The sequence below is a fragment of the Pleurodeles waltl genome, chromosome 9 (assembly GCF_031143425.1).
Source record: "Pleurodeles waltl isolate 20211129_DDA chromosome 9, aPleWal1.hap1.20221129, whole genome shotgun sequence".
In the NCBI taxonomy this organism is placed as follows: Eukaryota; Metazoa; Chordata; class Amphibia; order Caudata; family Salamandridae; genus Pleurodeles; species Pleurodeles waltl.
The window spans coordinates 781,163,963-781,184,689 of NC_090448.1; the positions used below are offsets into that span (position 1 = coordinate 781,163,963).

Here is a 20,727-nt window from a genome sequence, read left to right on the forward strand (position 1 = left end):
GCTCTAATATCTGTGATAATTAGCAGTGCATGGTGGTGTGAGTTATAGTTACTTTAGGCTGTGAGTTATAGGTACTTAAAATAACCTGAACAATAACTGCTGAATTTCTCTGGTTTTGTGCTAGTAAATTCAGAACCTAACTATAATGTCCCTGTAACCTTTGTTTTTTTTCACTGAATTTCTATGCTTTTTTTAAGAAAAAGTAATTTTAATTACTATATGTTATTCCATCCTTTGGCCGTGCGCACCGGGAGTTGGTCGCAAGGCCTGGTCTGCAGCCATTTCTGTGAAATGAGCATCATGGCCAGAATGGAAGCTCACCTGCTCGTTTATCCAACAAGAGTCCACAGTTTTGGACAAAATGTCCATCCAAATGGAGTACTTTCTACTGTTTAGTTAGTAAGTGCTACCTCGTTGTGAATGCTACCTTGTTGGGTGCATGGTGCAGGAGAAGGCCAAATGCCGTGCTCATCCCCTGGTTGATTCGGCCCGGCGACCTCATCCCCTGGAGTCCACCACTATTATATTGGGAAGGAGGCCGCGGGGCTCCCCTTACCCAGGCCAATTTCCGGGCCCAGCCATCTCTCCTGGGTGCTATCCAGGGTGCCCAGTGTGCAATGAGACCACAAGGGCCTTTAAGCCGGCTTCCTGCCTCCTGCTGGAGCCGGCATTGCTGTTACAGACAGGGAGGTGCTAAACATGTAGCTCCCTGTCTGTGAGAAAACCTCTGCAAGCTGGGAAACAGAGGAAACCTCCGCTCCCAGCAAGCGAGAGCTGTTTGACAGCTCTTGCTTGCTGGGAGCGGAGTTGTGTTTGCTCTGACTTGGGAACTGGCAAAGCTCCCGCCAAGGAGCAAACAGCTATGTCCCAGGGATGGGCCATAACAGTAGCCATCCCTGGGGGGTGGCAGTCCCGGGGCCATTCATGGATTCTCGGGGGGGGTGGGTCCCCTTTTAACTTTTATCTTTGCCCCGGGGAGGTGGTGGTCCCCGGGCTGGTGGTCCACAACGGATCCCCTTCATTATCTTATTTCAGATCTCCCCGGGGCTGCAGACAGGTGGGGGGAGGGCTCTGGAGGATGGGGGGGGGGGGAGCACACAGCCCTTTTTTATTTGCAATAACTTGTTCTGGGGAGGTGGTGGTGCCCGGGACCAGGGGTCCACAACGGACTGCCTCCATCATTTTCATTCAGCCCCGGGGAGGTGGCGGTCCCCGGGGCCGAAGTGTGGGAGAGGAGTCGCGCAGGCCCCCCTCCATAAATTTAATATTCAGCCCCAGGGAGGTGGCGGTCCCCAGGGCTGTAGGGGAGACGGTATGGATCTCCCCCTTAAAACAACTGTTTAGCCCCAGGGAGTTTGTGGTTGCCGGGGCCGCCATCTGGCCCCCACCACACACTTATTCAAAACAGCCCTGGGAGGAGGTGGTCCCCAGGGCTCAAAGAGTTAGGAGTGGTCCTATGTGCTGCCCTCCTTTTTTTAGAAAATGCCACCAGGACATGGCCCACCTGGGGACTCTATTCAAAACAAGCACAGGAGCCTGTGCTTTATTTATCTTTCTTTTTTGCAGCGATCCTGTGACGTCATTGTGAGTTTGCAGCAATTTTTTTTTTAAGTGCTCTGTTCCCTTGGCAGAGTCCCTCTGGTACCCCTGCACCAAGCCTCCTGACCACCAGACCAGGTCAGGGTTTTCCTGTCCAGGCCCCTCTTCTTTTTTTTCCACTTTTTTCAGGAACTTGGCCTAAGCCAAGTCCCAAGATGGCTGCCAACACTTCCTGGTTGAAGTGTTGGCAACCAATCAGAGTCTGGAGGACCCGCGGCCCTAGGTACACACATTTGGTTTTCCTTTAATTTCCCTTAAACTACTGAATGAATTTACACCAAATAACAAAAGCAAAATCTGCGGACCAAGAACTAACTTTTTGTCAAATGTGGTGTAATTCCGTCCAGCGGTTCGGGATGTAGTCATGTTCAAAACCCCTATGGGAATTAACATGGGAAATGTACCTTTTTCTAACCCCCCTTTTTCTCGAGCCCCACTTGACGGATCATCCCGAAGCTTTCCATGCACAACAAGAATCTCCTGGACACTTTTTTGGGGAAATTTCGTGAAGATTCTTTAAACGGCGGTAAAGAAAGGTCTTTGGCCGTGCGCAGCACAGGTTGGCCACAAGGCCTGCCTCTGTCAGTGGATCTGTGAGGGGGTGCGTGAGTGTCCGAGTGGGTCTGAAAGTGGCTGTGTGAGTCTATAAGTTGGTCTGAGTGGGTGCATGAGTGTCTGAGTGGGTGTTTGAGTGAGTGCATGAGTCTCTGAGTGTATGTATGAATGAATGAATTAGTGTATCAATGAGTCTCTGTTTTTTCTTTCAGCTTTTTTCATAGCTGCCAATATTTTGTGAATAGTTTACGAAAATTTGTGAATTTTCACAAATACTGTGCATGGTGATGAAACGTTATTTGAAATTCATAATTTGCCCCCCTAAAACACACCTATATCACACCCCTGGCGTCAAGGTACCTTCACCCTGACCCCTTATGCCACTTTCATCTAGGATTTCCACCCCCAGGGGCTTTCTAGTCGGTTTGCAGCCTGCATTTGCCCAAATTCATGAAGTTTCATGAAATATGTGTGAAATAATCGTGAAGTCTCCGTGACCAGAGACATACAAATTTAGATTTCCCTAAATTTCTCCAAAACTACTGAACGGATTTACACCAAATAAGCAAAAGCACAATCTGCGTATGAAAGCTACCTTCCTGCCTAATTTTGTGTAATTCCATCTAGTGGTTTTGGCTGTAGTTGTGTCTAAAGGTCCTCTGGGAATTAACAAAAGAATCACAACTTTTTTTGACACCCTGTTTTTCTCTGCCCATGCTTAACGGAACACCCCTAAACTTTCCATGCGTGTCAAGAATCACCAGAACACTTTTTTTTGTGAAGATTCGGCAAATGGTGCCAAAGATGTAGGTAAGTAAAAAAAAACAAAAAAAAAAAACGTTTTTTTCTATGGAAACAAGGTCCTAAATATAACCACCTAGTGGCAAGCAGAATATATTTATAAAATTGGGTCTGTGAGTGGGTGCGCGAGCGTCTGAGTAGCTCTGTGAGTGGGTACAGGAGTTTCAAAGTGCAACTGTGAGTGAGTGCATGATTTTAGGAGTGGGTCTGTGAGTAAGTGCATGAATCTCTAAGTGGGTGCATGAGTCTGAATGGGTCTGTGAGGGGGTGCGTGAGTGTCTGAGACCATCCGTGAGTGGGGGCGTGAGTGTCTGTGTGGGTGTGTCAGTAGCTGCATGAGTGACCCGGCAACAAAGGAACTGCACCTGCCTGTTTATCCAACAAGACTCCACACTAAATTTCTACCCAACTGAAGTACTTTCTACTGGTTAGTAAATGCTACCTTGTTGGGTAAATGTCCAGTGTGGTTTATCCAATACAGATGCGTAATGGAGCACAAGGAAGACTCCAGCGACCTTATGTGTGTTTCTCAGTGTGATTGTTGCTTGTGTGTCTTTCTCCAGAATTCTTGGATAACTTGAATCATATTCTAGAGAGGCCAATGAGACAACAAAGATGTAAATTTCCACCAAACCAGGGTCCTTCCGCTATATATATGACATAAGTACTTTGTTTGGTAGGGATGTCCTCATATTCCTTGGCATCAAGAACGAGCCATCAAAATCAGCGGGAAACACACTAGGGTGCCCTTTGGTAAGCTGTCCATCATCCTGGTAAAAAGGCAGGAAGACCTTTGCATAATACGAAGGTGGATGATGCTAGGCCATTTCAAAGGGGGAAGTGGGCCGTGCAGCCCCCCTCCCTGCCCCGAATTAGGCCCGGGGCCCAGCCATGTCACCTGGGTGCCCTGGGCACCCGGTTTACACATTGGGGACCAAAGGGGAAGCCTCAAGGCCCCCCTGGTCTCAGCCAGCTCCACACCTCCTGCGGGAGCCGGCATTGCTATTGCACACAGGGAGCTGCTAAACATGCAGCTCCCTGAGTGCAAGAGCAACAGTTTTATCTCTTTTCCTGCCCGCATCTCTGCTGGAAGTGGGGTGTTTGCTCAGAGCAAACGACTATGTCCCAAGGGTGGGCACACAGGGACATGGCAGGAGCTGGCCCTAGGGTTGTCGGTCCCCAGGGCCATTATTGACTCCAAGAGGGAGGCCATGCGGGCCCCCTCCAACATTTAAAACTTGCCCAGTGTGATGGTGGTCCCCAGGGCCCACGACAGATGTCCTCATAATTTTATTTAGTAGCTCTGGGAGGTGGTGGCCCCCAGGGGGGTTCCCAGGACCCCCCCTTTCATAATTAGAGTATTTTGGCTTGCGGAGGTGGTGGTCCCAGGGGCGTGCATGGCCCTCTGCATACTACTATTTTTAAGCCCCATGAAGGTGGCAGTCTCCGGGGCAGACCCCCCCACTTTATAATTAACGTATTTTGCCTTGGGAAGGTGGTCCTTGGGTGCGACATGGCCCCCCTGCATACTATTTAGTTTAGTCCCCAGGGCATAAAGAAGCCATTGGGTGGAGGCCCATGAACCCCCCTCAATTTTATTTTAAAGCACTGCATGCCCCTGGGACTTGGCACACACAGGGGCTTGATTAAAAACAAACACAGAGACCCCGCTTGTTTTTTTTCCCAATTTGTGCTGCAAATTTTGCACATTTTTTACAAGAATGCTTTTTTGCCTTGGCAGGACCCCTCTGGGACCCCTAGACCAAGACTAGAGGGTCAGGGTACACATACACGCACACAATTACAGTTCAGACTAAAACCTTGGGATTCTTAGAATGTAGAGAGATATGTTGAGACACCACAAGGAGACAGTTCCTGCAACCATGCATAGTCTCTGTCACGCCATCAACGGCTCTAGGGTGCTTCCTCCTGTAACGTTTTACATACGCTCAGCCTCTTTCATTTACTTTTTAGGGGTACAGATGGGCATTGTTTACTGGAGTATTATCACGGTTTATGAAAAACACTGACAAACTTTAAAAAAAAAAATCAGAAATGCGTGAGGCAACTAGATATGGTACGAGGATTTAACATATGAAGAAAAAACGTGATGTGGATAGTATATCTACATTAGGTGGAAATATCAATATTAATGGAATTACACATGTAAAATAAATATAAATGAAACTGAGAATAGTTTAAAATAGAAAAAACAAATAAATAACGAAATTAGGTATTAGTAAACATGTTCTAGTCAGTAAAGTGAAAAACTGGTATAGCATCCCCTGCAATGTGGTTGAAATCCCATCACTACATGGCAGAAAACAAAACCTTGAAAAAAAATAACCAGATTAGTATGACTAGGGTTCATGAACCAGAACAAAGGGTGGTGTTCAAGAATATACTGTGTCCCTATATAATACCACTAATCCTGCATCACAGCAGGATGCTGGGAAGGGGAATCCACAGGGTTCTATCATACAATTACAGCAATGGTTTCTGCATCAAAGTCATGGAAAAGGTACAGAAAGCAATGAGGTTTGAACAGTGATGATTCACAAATGCAGAGGATGGGCAAAAGTAAACTGACATTCTAGTACATCAGGATATTGATGATTTCTGCATCGGAGAAGCAGGTAGGTACGGGAATCCACAGGCTTTTGTTAAACTCTGCAATTCTTAAAATATTAAAAATGGTGCTCGTCAGTGCTAGAATTTGAAGAGAAGCATGGGATGCCGCTTGGAGAGAGCAAATGAGGGAGCGTAGCACTTATACTCAAAATTAACATGAAATGTTTATGAACTAATGCATAATAATGCCGCATAGAAAATGTATTGATGTGTTATTGCTAAAAACGCGCTTGAAATGTGCCCACCGGGAGTGGCCACCAATGTATGCAATGACTAATGAAGCGGACTAATAATGAAATAATTGATACATTACTGTATGATTTTACACTAATATTAAGAGTTATATGTAAAGGTTTTGCTAATTTCATATTAAATGTGCTTTTCTAACGTGCAGTGTGCTGACTTGCTGAAGGACATGTACTCGTATTTTTCCAAAGCTAAAGGATGAATGTAACCGTAGTAGATCCGTTGTCATGAAATTCAACTTACTAGAAGAAACATTTTTGCTGAATGCAACACTGTAGACTAGTTACAGGTAACAAGGTCGCCTGAACCGGTACAGACAATGGACCTACTGACTGAAGATGCGAGAGGACCACGAGAGTATGAAATCATACCGGACATTCTGCCCGGTGGAGTCGTCAATCATAAGAACCAATAAACTACGTGAGAACTGTTACGGGGTGACAAAATTTGATACTAACACTGTAAACCCATTGGGTGAAGATAGTGGGGTGCCAACCCTATCCAATCAGGAATTAGGGGACTGCACAACAGAAAAGGGATAAAAACCTTTGACACGAGGAACCATTGGGAGATGCCATTGCAAACTTTTGTTATGACCCAGACACTTTGTCACTCTGCATAGAGACTTTGCTGTTTGGTTCAAACCATCCTTGCCTTACCTTGCCCGTTATATACCTTTCCTCCTTATGAGGGAAGGGTCCCTTCTTACCCATCTTGCTGAATTCCCTGGCTGATGGCAAATCAACTGAGGTCCTGAGGACGAAGACTGAATCTGTATGCTGACCCATTACGAAGGGTAACTATATGATGATGAAATTGTAATTGTCTGATTGCCTTTCCTTTCTAGGTACCAACTGCTTCTTTTGACAGAGACCATAGTTAGATGTTTTCCAAATTCGTGTTACCAAATTGTTTTGCATGAAGCCCAACATGCCAATGCTAATTCAAGGTTAGTTAAGGGGTTCATTGAAGCGGACGCAAATATACAGATGACTGGTTCAATGCTATGTTGAATAATGCTCTAATGATACTCTGCTAAGGATAACCCATGTTGACGTTGTGCTATGTTCTAATGTTTGTGATCTTTGCTTTCATGAAATCTTATTCGAGTTGCCATATTATGACAATGTTGATGTGTTTCATGGTTTTGAGACTAATAAACTTGCTAGTAGAATTGTAATCAATAGGGAATAAACATCACAAAATCGTACTAAACTGGTGTGGTTATTCATGACTGAAAGGTCATGGTGGTTTCTGAGTCTAATTGATTACGTTATTGACTTGTTGATTGACATGTTGATCAGTTATCTCGTCCTAAGACGTCTTCAATCAGGGTCAAAAGATTCATTGGCCTAAAACGAGTCCCAGAGTGAATAAAATAATTAGATTGGGACGCGTTAGCACAAACATTTGCAATTAGTACATGCACATCTAGTCCTGGAGATCTGATGAGAAACAGCTAGTGGACATTTTGCCACTTGTACGTTGAGCACAGGGATATAAAAAAATGCAATAACTATTGGAGGCTAGAACTAATATATATATTAGAAATAGAGATACGTTTGAGAAACCCTAATTCTTATGGAGGTGTTCTATTGTTTTTATGCGGTTCTATACAGCCCTGTTAATTTGTGTTACACTTGCACAGCACCAATTAACACACGTTGCTGGCTGAGCAGCTGCATAGTGGGCCCTTTAAACAAATATTAAATCCAGTTTGATTCCACAGTACCTCTTTCTGGGTGCAGGTCTTTGGCCAGTACTTCAGCAGCCCTCGGATCACCTAACAAAACAAAAACAAAAAAAAGAAAAAAAGAAGACAGTGTTCATTAGTGCCCCTTCTGATTCACACACTACTGAAAACCTCACAAACCCGTTATTTAACATAGGCAAGCGGTTCATAAGTAAAAACAAAAGAAAGGAATAACATGCATTTCCATCATTACTGGTTTTGAAGCCACATTGACCTAAATGAAGCATGGCCAGGTTGGGTTGATGATGCCTTGAACATTCTCTATTTGTAAAAAAACATTTCTCGCTAAGGTGTGATGAACTTTACATGGTTTGGAAATGGTCTTGTAACCCTTCCCAGACTAATGAGCAACAGCACTTCTCTCTGAGATGGTCACTGATATCTTCTGACATACGCATCATGTTAACCACAAGCCTGAATTCTCGAACTAACAAAGTTTCTGATTCATGTACAGGTAGTAATACTTCCTTATCATCCAATAATCATGGGGATTTATTTAGAAGGACCAGATTTAAACTACTTACTCTACTGACATAAAAGGAAAAATGGTGCCCTTAGTTTTCACAAAGGGTTTCTGAATATTGGCTTTCTTTTGTTTAATAGATGATTACAGAGTGACATTTATGGTTTGTCACAGGAGTCTAGCTTTATCTTGTTTTAGAATTTGGTGAGAACTAGCCAAGGGTCAGACATGCCATAATCTGTAAAACCACAAACAGGGTGTACTTTCTTTTAATATCACTGTTTCAACACTACTGACTAAGAGATCATCTATAGGGACCTGAAGTCAGTTTCAGGGTTAACGAACAACGTTGTAAATTGGATACACTCCTTTATCGACGAGAGCGAATACTTCATCCTCCTAAGAAAACAATTTACATATTAAATTCTTTTCACTATCTTCAAAGTTATGCAGTGGACACTTGTATTCACAATTCAGTCTATTTAACACTACAGTGCTTGCGGCAGAGCACTTCCTCATTCAGGGATGGCTTTGCCCTTTCAATGGGAAAAACAAGATCGTATGACGAAAACAAATTGCTGGATTAATTACTTAAAGTTGATAGGAAACATCTTGAAATCGCCAATTTAGACCCTGATTAGGAGTCAGGTACAATAGAATTACCACATGGAATTCTACTCCGCCTTAACTTGAGTGGGCTGTGTTTTCTCACCCTGTTTTCCTATAGGTTGTGATCAGGGGCGTAGCTTGGCCAGTAGGATTGAGGGGTGTGGGCATCAGATTTCCGGACAATCACGCTAGCATACAATGTTAAAATACATTATACATGTCAATGGAGGCTTGGAGAATGGGTGGCTGCTTGGTTTTGGGTGATTTATACCCCAATGGGGAGTTTATCTCCTTTCAGGAGGCGCAAGATACTTTCGGATTGAGCGCTGGACATTTCTTGAAATATGCCAAGATCAAGAGTGTGGCTCGAGAGGTTTGGTCTGGATTCCCAGTGGCCCCCTCAGCATCAAGAATGTTGAACGGGTTAATAAATTGGGGAGAGGATTCCCATTTGGTTACTCTGTTTTATATAGCGCAGCTTGGGGATTGTGCGGGGTGGAGTGTGCAGCGCATAGGGCATGGGATCGAGAAATGGAGGACCCTCTAGAAGATGTGGGTTGGACTATGGCTGTCTCTGGTAAGCATGATCTCTTGTAACCACAGATTTAAGTTGTTGCACTTTAATTTTATCGTGTATATATTATGCCTGCTCGACTTAATAAGATGGACCTGACAAGGGAGACTGGTTGTCCTCGATGTGGGGAGACCGGTGCTTCCTTTCTCCACTTAGCTTGGTCCTGCAGGGAGGTGCAGCAATTTTGGTGGGTGGTGGTTCGGAAGTTAGACGGGGTCACCGGTGTGGGGCTCGAAGTGACACCACTGACTTGCATCCTGGGTATATTCCAAAGACCACAGGGTAGACACGTCCCATGCAGATTTGCGCAGCTTGCGCTGGTGCTGGCTAAGCACAGGATGGCTATAGGCTGGATGAGTACACAAAGCCCATCCCTTTCTAGCTGGTCCTGTGATGTTTTGGAATGGCATGTGGCCAAAGAACAAAACATGAGACTGACACGTAGGGTGGAAGGGGCGCTGACTGACGTGACGGCTTGGAGTACATTATTAGAACGCTTAACAGGGGTTCAGGAGTCCAGGTCTGATTGGAGCACTGATGATGATTGTTGACTGTGGAATGTTATACTATGCATTCAGGTGACAACCAGCTGTGGTAATATAGTAACACTGGTAAACATGGTGTATGAATGACTTGGTTACGTGTGAGCTCCTTGGGGAGGGAAAGGGGGTAGCTATTGTTGGTCTGATTGGATATTTCATGTTTATGTCCGTATGTGTCATCATCCTCCACCCAGGAGAAAAATGGACATTGTGGTATCTCATAAGAAATGCATTGCTTGTTTTTGTCTTTGTTTTTAAGTTGTTTATTATAAAGACAATAAATGAAAATGTCACTTACCCAGTGTACATCTGTTCGTGGCATCAGTCGCTGAGATTCACATGGTATGCATGAGCTCGCCATCTGGTGTTGGGTCGGAGTGTTACAAGTTGTTTTTCTTCGAAGAAGTGTTTTCGAGTCACGGGGCCGAGTGACTCCACCTTCTGTGCTCATTGCGCATGGGCGCCGACTCCATCTTAGATTGTTTTCCCCGCAGAGGGTGAGGTAGGAGTTGTACTATAGTAATAGTGCCCGCGCAATGAAAAATGTAAGTATGTATCTATTAAAGGATTAAGTAATATATATACAAATGTACAAAATTGAAGGTAACTTCTGAACTGCTACAGGCTTCCGGGGAGGTGGGTGGGTCCATGTGAATCTCAGCGACTGATGCCACGAACAGATGTACACTGGGTAAGTGACATTTTCAGTTCGATGGCATCTGTCGCTGTAGATACACATGGTATGCATAGACTAGTAAGCAGTTAGTTCCCCATAAGCGGTGGTTTAGCCTGTAGGAGTAGAAGTTGTCTGAAATAGAGTTCTTAATACAGCTTGACCTACTGTAGCTTGTTGTGCGGATAGCACATCTATACAGTAGTGTTTGGTGAATGTGTGAGGCGTAGACCAAGTGGCTGCCTTACATATTTCTTGCATTGGGATGTTTCCTAAAAAGGCCATTGAAGCACCTTTTTTCCTTGTTGAATGTGCCCTGGGAGTAATGGGCAGTTGTCTTTTTGCTTTAAGGTAGCAGATTTGGATGCATTTAACTATCCATCTGGCTATACCTTGTTTTGATATTGGGTTACCTGCATGAGGTTTTTGGAATGCAATAAATAGCTGTTTAGTTTTTCTGATGTTCTTCGTTCTGTCAATGTAGTACATTAATGCTCTTTTGACATCTAATGTATGTAGTGCTCTTTCAGCCACAGAATCTGGCTGTGGGAAGAATACTGGTAGTTCTACCGTTTGATTTAGATGGAATGGAGAAATAACTTTTGGTAAAAATTTTGGATTAGGTCGTAGGACGACCTTATTTTTATGTATTTGTATAAAAGGCTCTTGTGTTGTGAACGCTTGAATTTCACTTACTCTTCTTAGAGATGTAATGGCGATGAGAAAGGCAACTTTCCAGGTGAGGAATTGTATTCCGCAAGAGTGCATGGGTTCGAAAGGTGGGCCCATGAGTCTTGTTAGAACCACGTTTAGGTTCCATGAAGGAACAGGTGGTGTTCTTGGTGGTATAATTCTTTTAAGCCCTTCTATGAATGCTTTGATAACTGGTATCCTATACAAGGAAGTTGAATATGTAGTTTGCAGGTATGCAGATATTGCTGCAAGATGTATTTTAATAGAAGAGAAGGCTAGCTTTGCTTTTTGTAAATGGAGCAAGTAATTTACTATATGTTTTGGAGTTGCCTCTAGTGGTTGTATCTGATTATGATGGCAGTACCAAACAAATCTTTTCCACTTACTTGCGTAGCAGTGTCTAGTGGATGGCCTTCTGGCCTGCTTTATGACTTCCATACACTCTTGGCTAAGTTGTAAGTGTCCGAATTCTAGGATTTCAGGAGCCAGATTGCTAGATTCAGCGATGCTGGGTCCGGGTGTCTGATCTGTTGGTTGTGTTGCGTTAACAGATCTGGTTTGTTGGGCAGTTTGATGTGTGGTACTACAGACAGATCTAGCAGTGTTGTGTACCAGGGTTGTCTTGCCCACGTTGGTGCTATTAAAATGAGTTTGAGTTTGTTTTGACTCAATTTGTTTACTAGGTAAGGAAGGAGAGGGAGAGGAGGAAAAGCGTAAGCAAATATTCCTGACCAGTTCATCCATAGGGCATTGCCTTGGGATTGCTTGTGTGGGTATCTGGACGCGAAGTTTTGGCATTTTGCGTTCTCTTTTGTTGCAAATAAGTCTATTTGTGGTGTTCCCCAGAGTGTGAAGTAGGTGTTCAGAATTTGTGGGTGGATTTCCCATTCGTGGACTTGCTGGTGATCTCGAGAGAGATTGTCTGCCAGCTGATTCTGGATCCCCGGAATAAACTGTGCTATTAGACCAATTTGATGGTGGATTGCCCACTTCCATATTTGTTGAGCTAACAAGCTTAACTGCGTTGAATGTGTTCCTCCTTGTTTGTTTAGATAATACATCGTTGTCATGTTGTCTGTTTTGACAAGGATGTATTTGTGGGTTATGATTGGTTGGAAAGCTTTTAGTGCTTGAAAAACTGCTAATAATTCTAGATGATTTATATGCAGTTTTGTTTGATGTATGTTCCATTGTCCTCTTATGTTGTGTTGATTGAGATGTGCTCCCCACCCTGTCATGGAAGCATCTGTTGTTATTACGTACTGTGGCACTGGGTCTTTGAAAGGCCGCCCTATGTTTAAATTTATACTGTTCCACCATAGAAGCGATAGGTAAGTTTGGCGGTCTAGCAACACCAGATCTAGAAGGTGACCCTGTGCTTGAGACCACTGTGAGGCTAGGCACTGTTGTAAGGGCCTCATGTGCAGTCTTGCGTTTGGGACAATGGCTATGCATGAGGACATCATGCCTAGGAGCTGTAGTATTGTTCTTGCTTGTATTGTTTGGTTTGGAGACATGTGTTGAATGACCCTGTTGAAATTGTGGATCCTTTGTGGAGTTGGCGTTGCTACTCCTTTTGTCGTGTCTATTATGGCTCCTAGATATTGCTGTACTTTGCTTGGCAGAATGTTTGATTTTGCAAAGTTGACGGTGAACCCTAGATTGTAGAGGGTTTGTATGACTTGATTTGTGTGGTTTGAGCATTGTGTGAGCGAACTGGTTTTGATTAGCCAGTCGTCTAGATACGGGAACACATGTATTTGCTGCCTTCTGATGTGTGCAGCGACTACTGCTAGGCATTTTGTGAATACTCTTGGAGCGGTTGTTAAACCAAAAGGCAATACTTTGAATTGGTAATGTATTCCTTTGAATACAAACCTTAGATATTTCCTGTGTGATTGATGTATTGGTATATGGAAATATGCGTCCTTGAGGTCTAGGGTTGTCATGTAGTCGTGTTTTCTGAGCAATGGTAACACTTCTTGTAGTGTGACCATGTGAAAGTGGTCTGATTTGATGAATGTGTTTACTACCCTGAGGTCTAGAATTGGTCTCAGTGTTTCGTCCTTTTTTGGTATCAAGAAGTACAGTGAATAAACTCCTGTGTTTATTTGTGTGCTTGGTACTAATTCTATTGCATTTTTTTGCAGTAGTGCTTGAACTTCTATCTCTAGAAGCTGTGAATGGTATTTTGATAAATTTTGTGATTTTGGTGGTATGTCTGGAGGGAATTGCATGAATTCTATGCAATAACCATGTTGGATAATTGCTAGGACCCATGTGTCTGTAGTTATTTTGTCCCATGCTTCGTAATATTGATGTATCCTCCCCCCCACTGGTGTTGTGTGGGAGGGGTGAGTGACGTGTGAGTCACTGCTTGTTGGTAGTGGTTTTGGGGCTTTGAAATCTTCCTCTATTCCTAGGAAATTGCCCCCCTCTATACTGGCCCCGAAAACCTCCCCTGTACTGTCCCTGGTAGGTGGGCGGTGCGGACTGTGAGGTGCTAGCTTGTGTGGCCTGACCCCGAAACCCTCCTCTAAAAGGTGTTTTGCGGAAGGTGTTATAAGATCCTCTGCTCTGCGGGGAGTAGAGTGCGCCCATGGCCTTGGCAGTGTCAGTGTCCTTCTTGAGCTTTTCTATGGCTGTGTCGACCTCCGGACCGAACAGAAGTTTCTCGTTTACTGGCATGTTAAGCACTGCCTGCTGAATTTCTGGCTTGAATCCAGACGTTCTGAGCCATGCGTGCCTACGGATGGTAACCGACGTATTAATGGTTCTTGCGGCCGTGTCTGCTGCATCCATGGAGGAGCGTATTTGATTGTTGGAAATGTTTTGACCCTCCTCAACAACCTGTTTTGCTCTTTTTTGCAGATCTTTTGGGAGATGTTCAATGAGATGCTGCATCTCATCCCAGTGGGCTCTGTCGTATCGCGCTAGCAGCGCTTGTGAATTTGCGATGCGCCACTGGTTTGCTGCTTGGACAGCAACCCTCTTCCCGGCTGCATCGAACTTCCTACTTTCTTTATCTGGGGGAGGTGCATCCCCAGAAGTGTGTGAGTTTGCCCGTTTTCTGGCAGCCCCTACCACCACAGAGTCTGGTGGCAGCTGAGAGGTGATGAATACGGGGTCCGTAGGAGGCGCCTTATACTTTTTGTCCACCCTAGGCGTCACTGCCCTACTTTTAACTGGCTCCTTGAAAATGTCCTTTGCATGGCGTAGCATGCCTGGGAGCATCGGCAGGCTTTGGTAGGAGCTGTGGGTTGAGGAGAGGGTGTTAAATAAAAAATCATCCTCTACTTGTTCCGAGTGTAGTTCCACATTATGGAATAGTGCTGCTCTAGCCACCACTTGTGAGTAGGCTGTGCTGTCTTCCGGTGGTGATGGCCTAGTTGGGTATGTGTCTGGGCTGTTATCAGACACTGGTGCGTCGTACAAGTCCCACGCATCCTGATCTTGGTCATCGTGGCTCATGGCGGTGTGAGCTGGCGAATGTGACGGGGTGTAAGTTGGCGAAGCCGGAGTTACAGGTGGAGGCGAGGGAGGAGGTGTTACCTTTTGTGCTGTTTGTTGCTGAGGAGTAAACTGAAGCGTTCTCTTTCGTTTGACAGGTGGAAGGGTACTGATCCTCCCAGTCCCCTGCTGAATAAAGATACGCTTTTGCGTGTGATCCACGTCAGTGGATTGCAGTTCTTGTTCAAATCTATGTTTCTTCATTTGAGAAGACATAGAATGCTCTTCAGTGTAGGAGCCAGAAACAGGGTCTGATGTCGCTTTTTTCGGCTCCGAAAACCCTGTCGATTGTTTTTTCGGCTCCGAGGTAACCTTCCTCTTTTTCTGTGCCGAAAATTCTGGGCCTCTATGGTCTTCGGCGCCACTGTCTCGGCGTCGATCCGTGTCGACACCGAAATCTCGGTGTCGATGCTTCTGTTTAGCACTCTCTCGGTCTCGAGGAGGCTGCGTGCCGGTGTCTCGACCGGAGTCGGACGATCTCGACACTGAATGGGCCTTTTTCGGTGCCGATTGTTGGTCACCGAGAATTTGGGTGGAGCCATGGCCGGTTGGCAGTGGCGTCCCCTGGGCCTTCTTTCCTTTTTTAAGGTTTGATCTCGACGTCTTACTCACAGTTCTTGTAGAGTGTAGCTCGTCGGAGTCTGAATCCTGGATGGAAAAGGATTCCTCCTGTTCCTCTTCTGTCTCGAACTGTCGACGCTCTTTTGGCGTGGACGCCATCTGCAGTCTTCTCGCTCGACGGTCGCGCAGAGTTTTTCGGGACCGGAACGCCCGACAGGCCTCACAGGATTCTTCGCTGTGCTCGGGTGACAGGCACAGATTACAGACCGAGTGTAGGTCCGTATAAGGATATTTGTTGTGGCATTCGGGGCAGAATCGAAACGGGGTCCGTTCCATCGGCGTTGTCCTCCACGCGGTCGGGCCGACTAGGCCCCGACGGGGTGCCGAAATCTACCCCGAAGGGCACCGAAGCGCTTCGATGTTCAACGCGTCGTCGTATGTGTCTATCTCTAACCGGATCGCAACGATACCGTCGAAAATCTTCCGTCTTCAGCTATCTTTCCGTTCCGAAACTCGGAGCGACAGGAACACGTCCGAACCCGATGGCGGAAAGAAAACAATCTAAGATGGAGTCGGCGCCCATGCGCAATGAGCACAGAAGGTGGAGTCACTCGGCCCCGTGACTCGAAAACACTTCTTCGAAGAAAAACAACTTGTAACACTCCGACCCAACACCAGATGGCGAGCTCATGCATACCATGTGTATCTACAGCGACAGATGCCATCGAACACAGAGTTATATTTAAAAAAATTATACGACAAGCAGGGCGCATGAGAGGGGCTCAAGGGGCAGTGGAAAGGGAGAGAAATGCGGATTGGAATGAGAGCGAAGTAAGAGAAACACAATATTTTGTAAAATGATCAACATTTAGGACTTCCAACAAAGATGAGAGAAAGTGTGTGTGTGTGTGTGTTTGTCAATCTTTGCTTGCAAAAATCCCAGGTGAACTTCGACAGACACCTCACCATACTCTACTGAAAGCACCTGTACCAAATTATTCACCAGAAAATACATTAGAAAGGTGTAACACCCCAGACACCCCCTTTGAAGCTACGCCCCTCGTTGTGATACCAGACCTCATTTTACCAGGCTGTACCTGCACCTGGTAAAATCACAGCACCTTTTCCTGTTTTGTTTTGTAGTGGGGGAGAGGGAAGGTGGGGGGTCAAAAAATGCTCTTCAGCCAGAATTTAGTATTAACTTCCCGCTACTCCACACAGTCCTTCCCCTAGCCGCCTTCCCACAAAGTAGCCACCACATCTACTTACCATTTGCTCATAGCAGGTGGTAAATACATGGGTTAAACCTCATGGAACTGCAAATTCTGTGCGGTTTTACACTGGCCAGTCCTGGCAAGTACGGTATTTCCTCAGTAAATATGCAGAAGACTGGTGTGGTGTTACTGCATGGTAATTGATAATTGATAGTTAAGGTATTATACCCATCAGTATTGTCCTCCAGGGATGAAACAGCCCTCCCCCTGCCCACTGGGCACATTTGCTCTTTGACAGGTAGCAAATTAGGTATGCAGGACAGCAGGCCGACCACACCTCTAGGATAAGCAGCCCGGACTGTGCTCTAAATTTTGAATTCTGCCATCTTAGGAGAGGCTGAATAGAGGGGTCTTGGTAACTAAAGGTGACCTGTCCCACCGGATGTGGTAACCTCAGGGGTGGATTAGCTGTAGGAGATAGCTGCCCATTGGCCACTAGTCTCCACACTCCTAACGCCCCTAAATGCAGGATTTAAGGGACACTGCTGACATCAGAATCTCAGATCTGAACGACTGCAGACTGGAGGCAAAAAGCAACAGCAGACTCCAAATATTCATCGGCCATTAGGTCTTCTGTGAGATCGTCGAAAACCAGGTGGTCCAGTGTCATCTGGGAGTCATAGTCAAGCCTGCCTCCAAGTTTCAGGCCGCTACACTGCTCCCTCAGACCTCGGGAAGTTCTCAAAGGAATTCTGCACCCTTGACTGCTGTCAAGGCTTGTTGGTTTCCAGTCCAGTAACTATCCTCCACATTCGACGCCGCAGATGATATCTGCAACCCAGCCCCAGCTGAGATTTTGTATCCCTTCACCAGCGACATCGTGTAAGCGTCTAAAGTCAGCACCAGTGCGAATCCCATTCAGCACCAGACAGCCAGGTCAACTCTGCACCCCGACTCCACGGAACAGGGCAAAGTGAACTGAATGCTGTGGCCTAGTTCCAGGACCTGCACAACCTTAACCCTGTAAGGGACCCCCACAGCACAACTAACAACTGGTCGAATTTCACCAGTGGCTCCCTGCCATTGACTCCAACACCAGTCCTGTTAAGCACCACAGACAGCCAGGACAACTCTGCACCTGGAAGCCACGGGCCAGGTAAAACAGCACTCACTCGTGGTCTGGTCCTAGGGACTGCAGAGCCTTAATCCCAAAACGGTTACATGCAACTCGTTTGCTAAGTGTGTTTTTGCAACAAGTGACATTTCTCCCATAGACTTCAATGCAACATTTAAATGCCAGTGCTGCTGCGATTTCATATTGCTTCTAAAATCCATAACTCCGGTTATACTTACCCAATTGTATTTGTTCTGGTGTCTAAATTTATATACAAATAAGCTCTATTTTTTATAAATTGGTGTTGGATTTCTTTCAAGTAGTGCCAATTACTTATCATCCATGTTGGTGCTCTGAAATGTTTAACACGTGTTCCTGTAAGTAAAGCCCAACTGCTCTTTGCCACACTACCAGGATTGAGCTAAGGATTTACTAGTGTGAATCCAAGGACCATCTTTGGGGTATTGTGAGAGTATTACATGGTGAGGACTAAACCCCCACCCCATATAATACTTCACATTCCTACAATAGCCTTGTTGAAAAGTACTGAAAACATGCGAGTCTGTCCACAGCTCCAACAAATGCATGCCCTTCAATCCACTTATCAATCCATATCGCTACCCACCTAAAGTTCCATCATTCTTTTGACTGGATGTTACTTACATGCTCCGTCAAGGTAGCATCTTTCTCCAAGAACTGGACCACACAGTATGCGAGCTGAGGAAGACAAGAGACAGAAAGCACCAGCTATTGACTCACAACCAAGAAGGATTTAGACCAGCAGCGTGGGGAACAGAGGCTTTGCGAACACAAGGACTTATGGAAGCAACCTGACTCACTGGTCTAGCAAAACATTAAAATACAAGTATCATCTTATCCGACAGTAGCAGATTAGAAACAGCTCATATAATTGAAACACAGTAGCTACCTTCGGAATGTTTGCATTGCACAATATTAGCTATTCATAGCAGTATCTTAGTGTTATTTGGAATGTAGCCTTCTAGTGATGGCTGCAGAAAAAAATGTTGCTCCCAAGGGACTTTATGTTTTACCAACTACAACTTGCAATCATTTCTAAACTGGTAATTCAGCCTTGTCCGGTGAGTATAGGTGTCTCCTGTATGTGAGCAACTCATTACAGTTCTTGTGCTGGTGATGTGATATGTAGGTGGAGTTTGTTTGGTATAGGATGTTGTTGGGTAGAGTAGGATATGTTACTTGAGTGGGAGTCTGGAGTGATAAGTACAATGAATGGCGTGCTGTGGTAATGTAGTGGGTTGGATATGTCTGGTACCTATACTGTGGTGTTGTGGTATTAGTGGCGTGCTTTGCAGTTGAACTGGTGTGTTGTTTTGGCACCTGGTATGGGGTAATATTGTCATGTACTATGAAGAGTGGCAAGGGCTTGGTGATTTGTGGGCTTTTTTATTTTCTTTAATGGTGCTGTGTTTGGATGGTTCTATGCTTCACTTACTTTAACTGGTGTGTAGGAAGCTTGTAGCAGGTGTTGTGTGTTGTATAAAGAGTAGCCTCAGATTATTACAACAAGGGGCATTGGGTAATCATGTCCGGTTTGCTGGTTATGCATGTGCTGCAGAGAACTTTGTTGCTGATTATTTCAATATGTGGCATGCTTGTCATTTTGTCTCGGTTGATATATGTCATGGTTGTGTGAGATATTGTGTTAGCTGTAGTATGGTCTAACGTGGTGATGTGTGGTTTGGTAGTTTTAATGTGTGCACTAATGGGCTTAGGTGTTTTTCTGTCAAAGGCTGGCGTTATGTTGATGGGGCATGGATGGATGTGTAGTATGATTAGAGCTGGTATGGTCTCATGATGTATTGTCATACGTGGTATTATGCTACATATTCTTCTGCAGTATGAGAATGTGATGAAATCTTGGGTTGGCCAGTGTTGTATGGTGGTGGAACAGATGGCCTACTTTTGTTCAGTGGATGCAGGAGGTTTGGCAGCTGATATCTTATCATTTATAATGTGGCCTACTCTGTTGTCACATTGTTTGTGACAGCGCAATGTAGGGTTTATCTGGGATGGTGCAGTTTGCTCTGATTTACTGTATCCATAGGCTAAATGAACTGTGCCAGACCAATTCAGAAAAAGGTCCTGCAAAACTATTAAACAGTCAATCAGAAGGCAATATAATTCCAACGTCAGTAAAATCAATGGACGTGTCTTGCCAAGCAGAAGTGATGTGAATAGGTCAGCAAAACCATACCTGTGCGTGAAATATTGAGAGAGATTTGACCGAGTGCAGTGGCAGTAGTACCCGCACTAGAAATTGCTTATGTTCTGCCTTCAAAGGAAGTGCAAAGCCATTGATAATGCTGTAAGAGAAAGTAATACAAATAAATGTTAGTTTGCCCTATAGGCTCAATATATTGCTTTATTCTTGGACCTAAACAAATGAATGCACAAAATAGAACTGTTATCTTCTCAATTATATAAAAGCCATACAATTCTCAATGTATGTTGAACAGCTTAGAAACGGTTGGATGCTAGAGCATTATGTACAAAAATAACTTGCATCAATATGATGCCATGAATATAATCTACAAAAAATCATCCTATTGGGTGCTCATTTTCCATTATTAATGTGTAATAGTTCTGTAGACAATATTTAGGTCATGATGCAGGAATAGAGGTCGGGATCTCCTATTATAGCTGACCTGTGCTTGACACCGGGACACTCCTCAGAGTATTGTACTGTAATAGTGTTTATATAGCTCTTACTACCCCTGGCAAGGCGTTGAAGTGCTTTTCGCTGAGTAGCACTCTACTCCTGAACCCAAGAGGAATTAGTGGTGGATTAGTATAGGGAATTAGGAGTACAGTTTTAGTATTAATAGGAGTTAATTTGAGCAGAGGATATGTGAGTTTATTAGTTGGATTGACTATAGTAATGGAGGGATAGAGGAGGGAAGAATCCAGAATTGTTAATTGTCAGTTTATAGTAATAAGATGAGGCTTGGGATGAGTAAAGGAGAGATGGAGGAGGGAAGAGTCTTTGGAAAGGGTTAGAGAGCTCATAGTAGAAGGAGGGGTTTTGGATGAGTCAAAGTGAGATAAATGAGGGAGAATTCATTAGGGTTGTTTGGGATATCATGGTAGTAAAGTGAGGTTTGGGTGAGCTAGATGTGGAAGAGGAGGGAAGACCTTAGGCAGGGTTAT

At 44.8% G+C, this 20,727-nt stretch overlaps 1 protein-coding gene across 2 annotated transcripts in view; it reads right to left on the bottom strand.

Annotated features, from left to right (window-relative positions):
- Positions 1-20,727, bottom strand: part of PPP2R5B (protein phosphatase 2 regulatory subunit B'beta) — a 387,315-nt gene that overhangs the window by 15,679 nt on the left and 350,909 nt on the right. For both annotated transcript variants that reach the window (XM_069207984.1, XM_069207985.1), the window contains 3 exons: positions 19,775-19,883; positions 18,202-18,255; positions 7,565-7,615 (listed from right to left, as the gene is read on the bottom strand). In XM_069207984.1, coding sequence (XP_069064085.1) covers positions 7,565-7,615; positions 18,202-18,255; positions 19,775-19,883 — 214 coding nt within the window. The remainder of the gene's footprint in view (positions 1-7,564; positions 7,616-18,201; positions 18,256-19,774; positions 19,884-20,727) is intronic.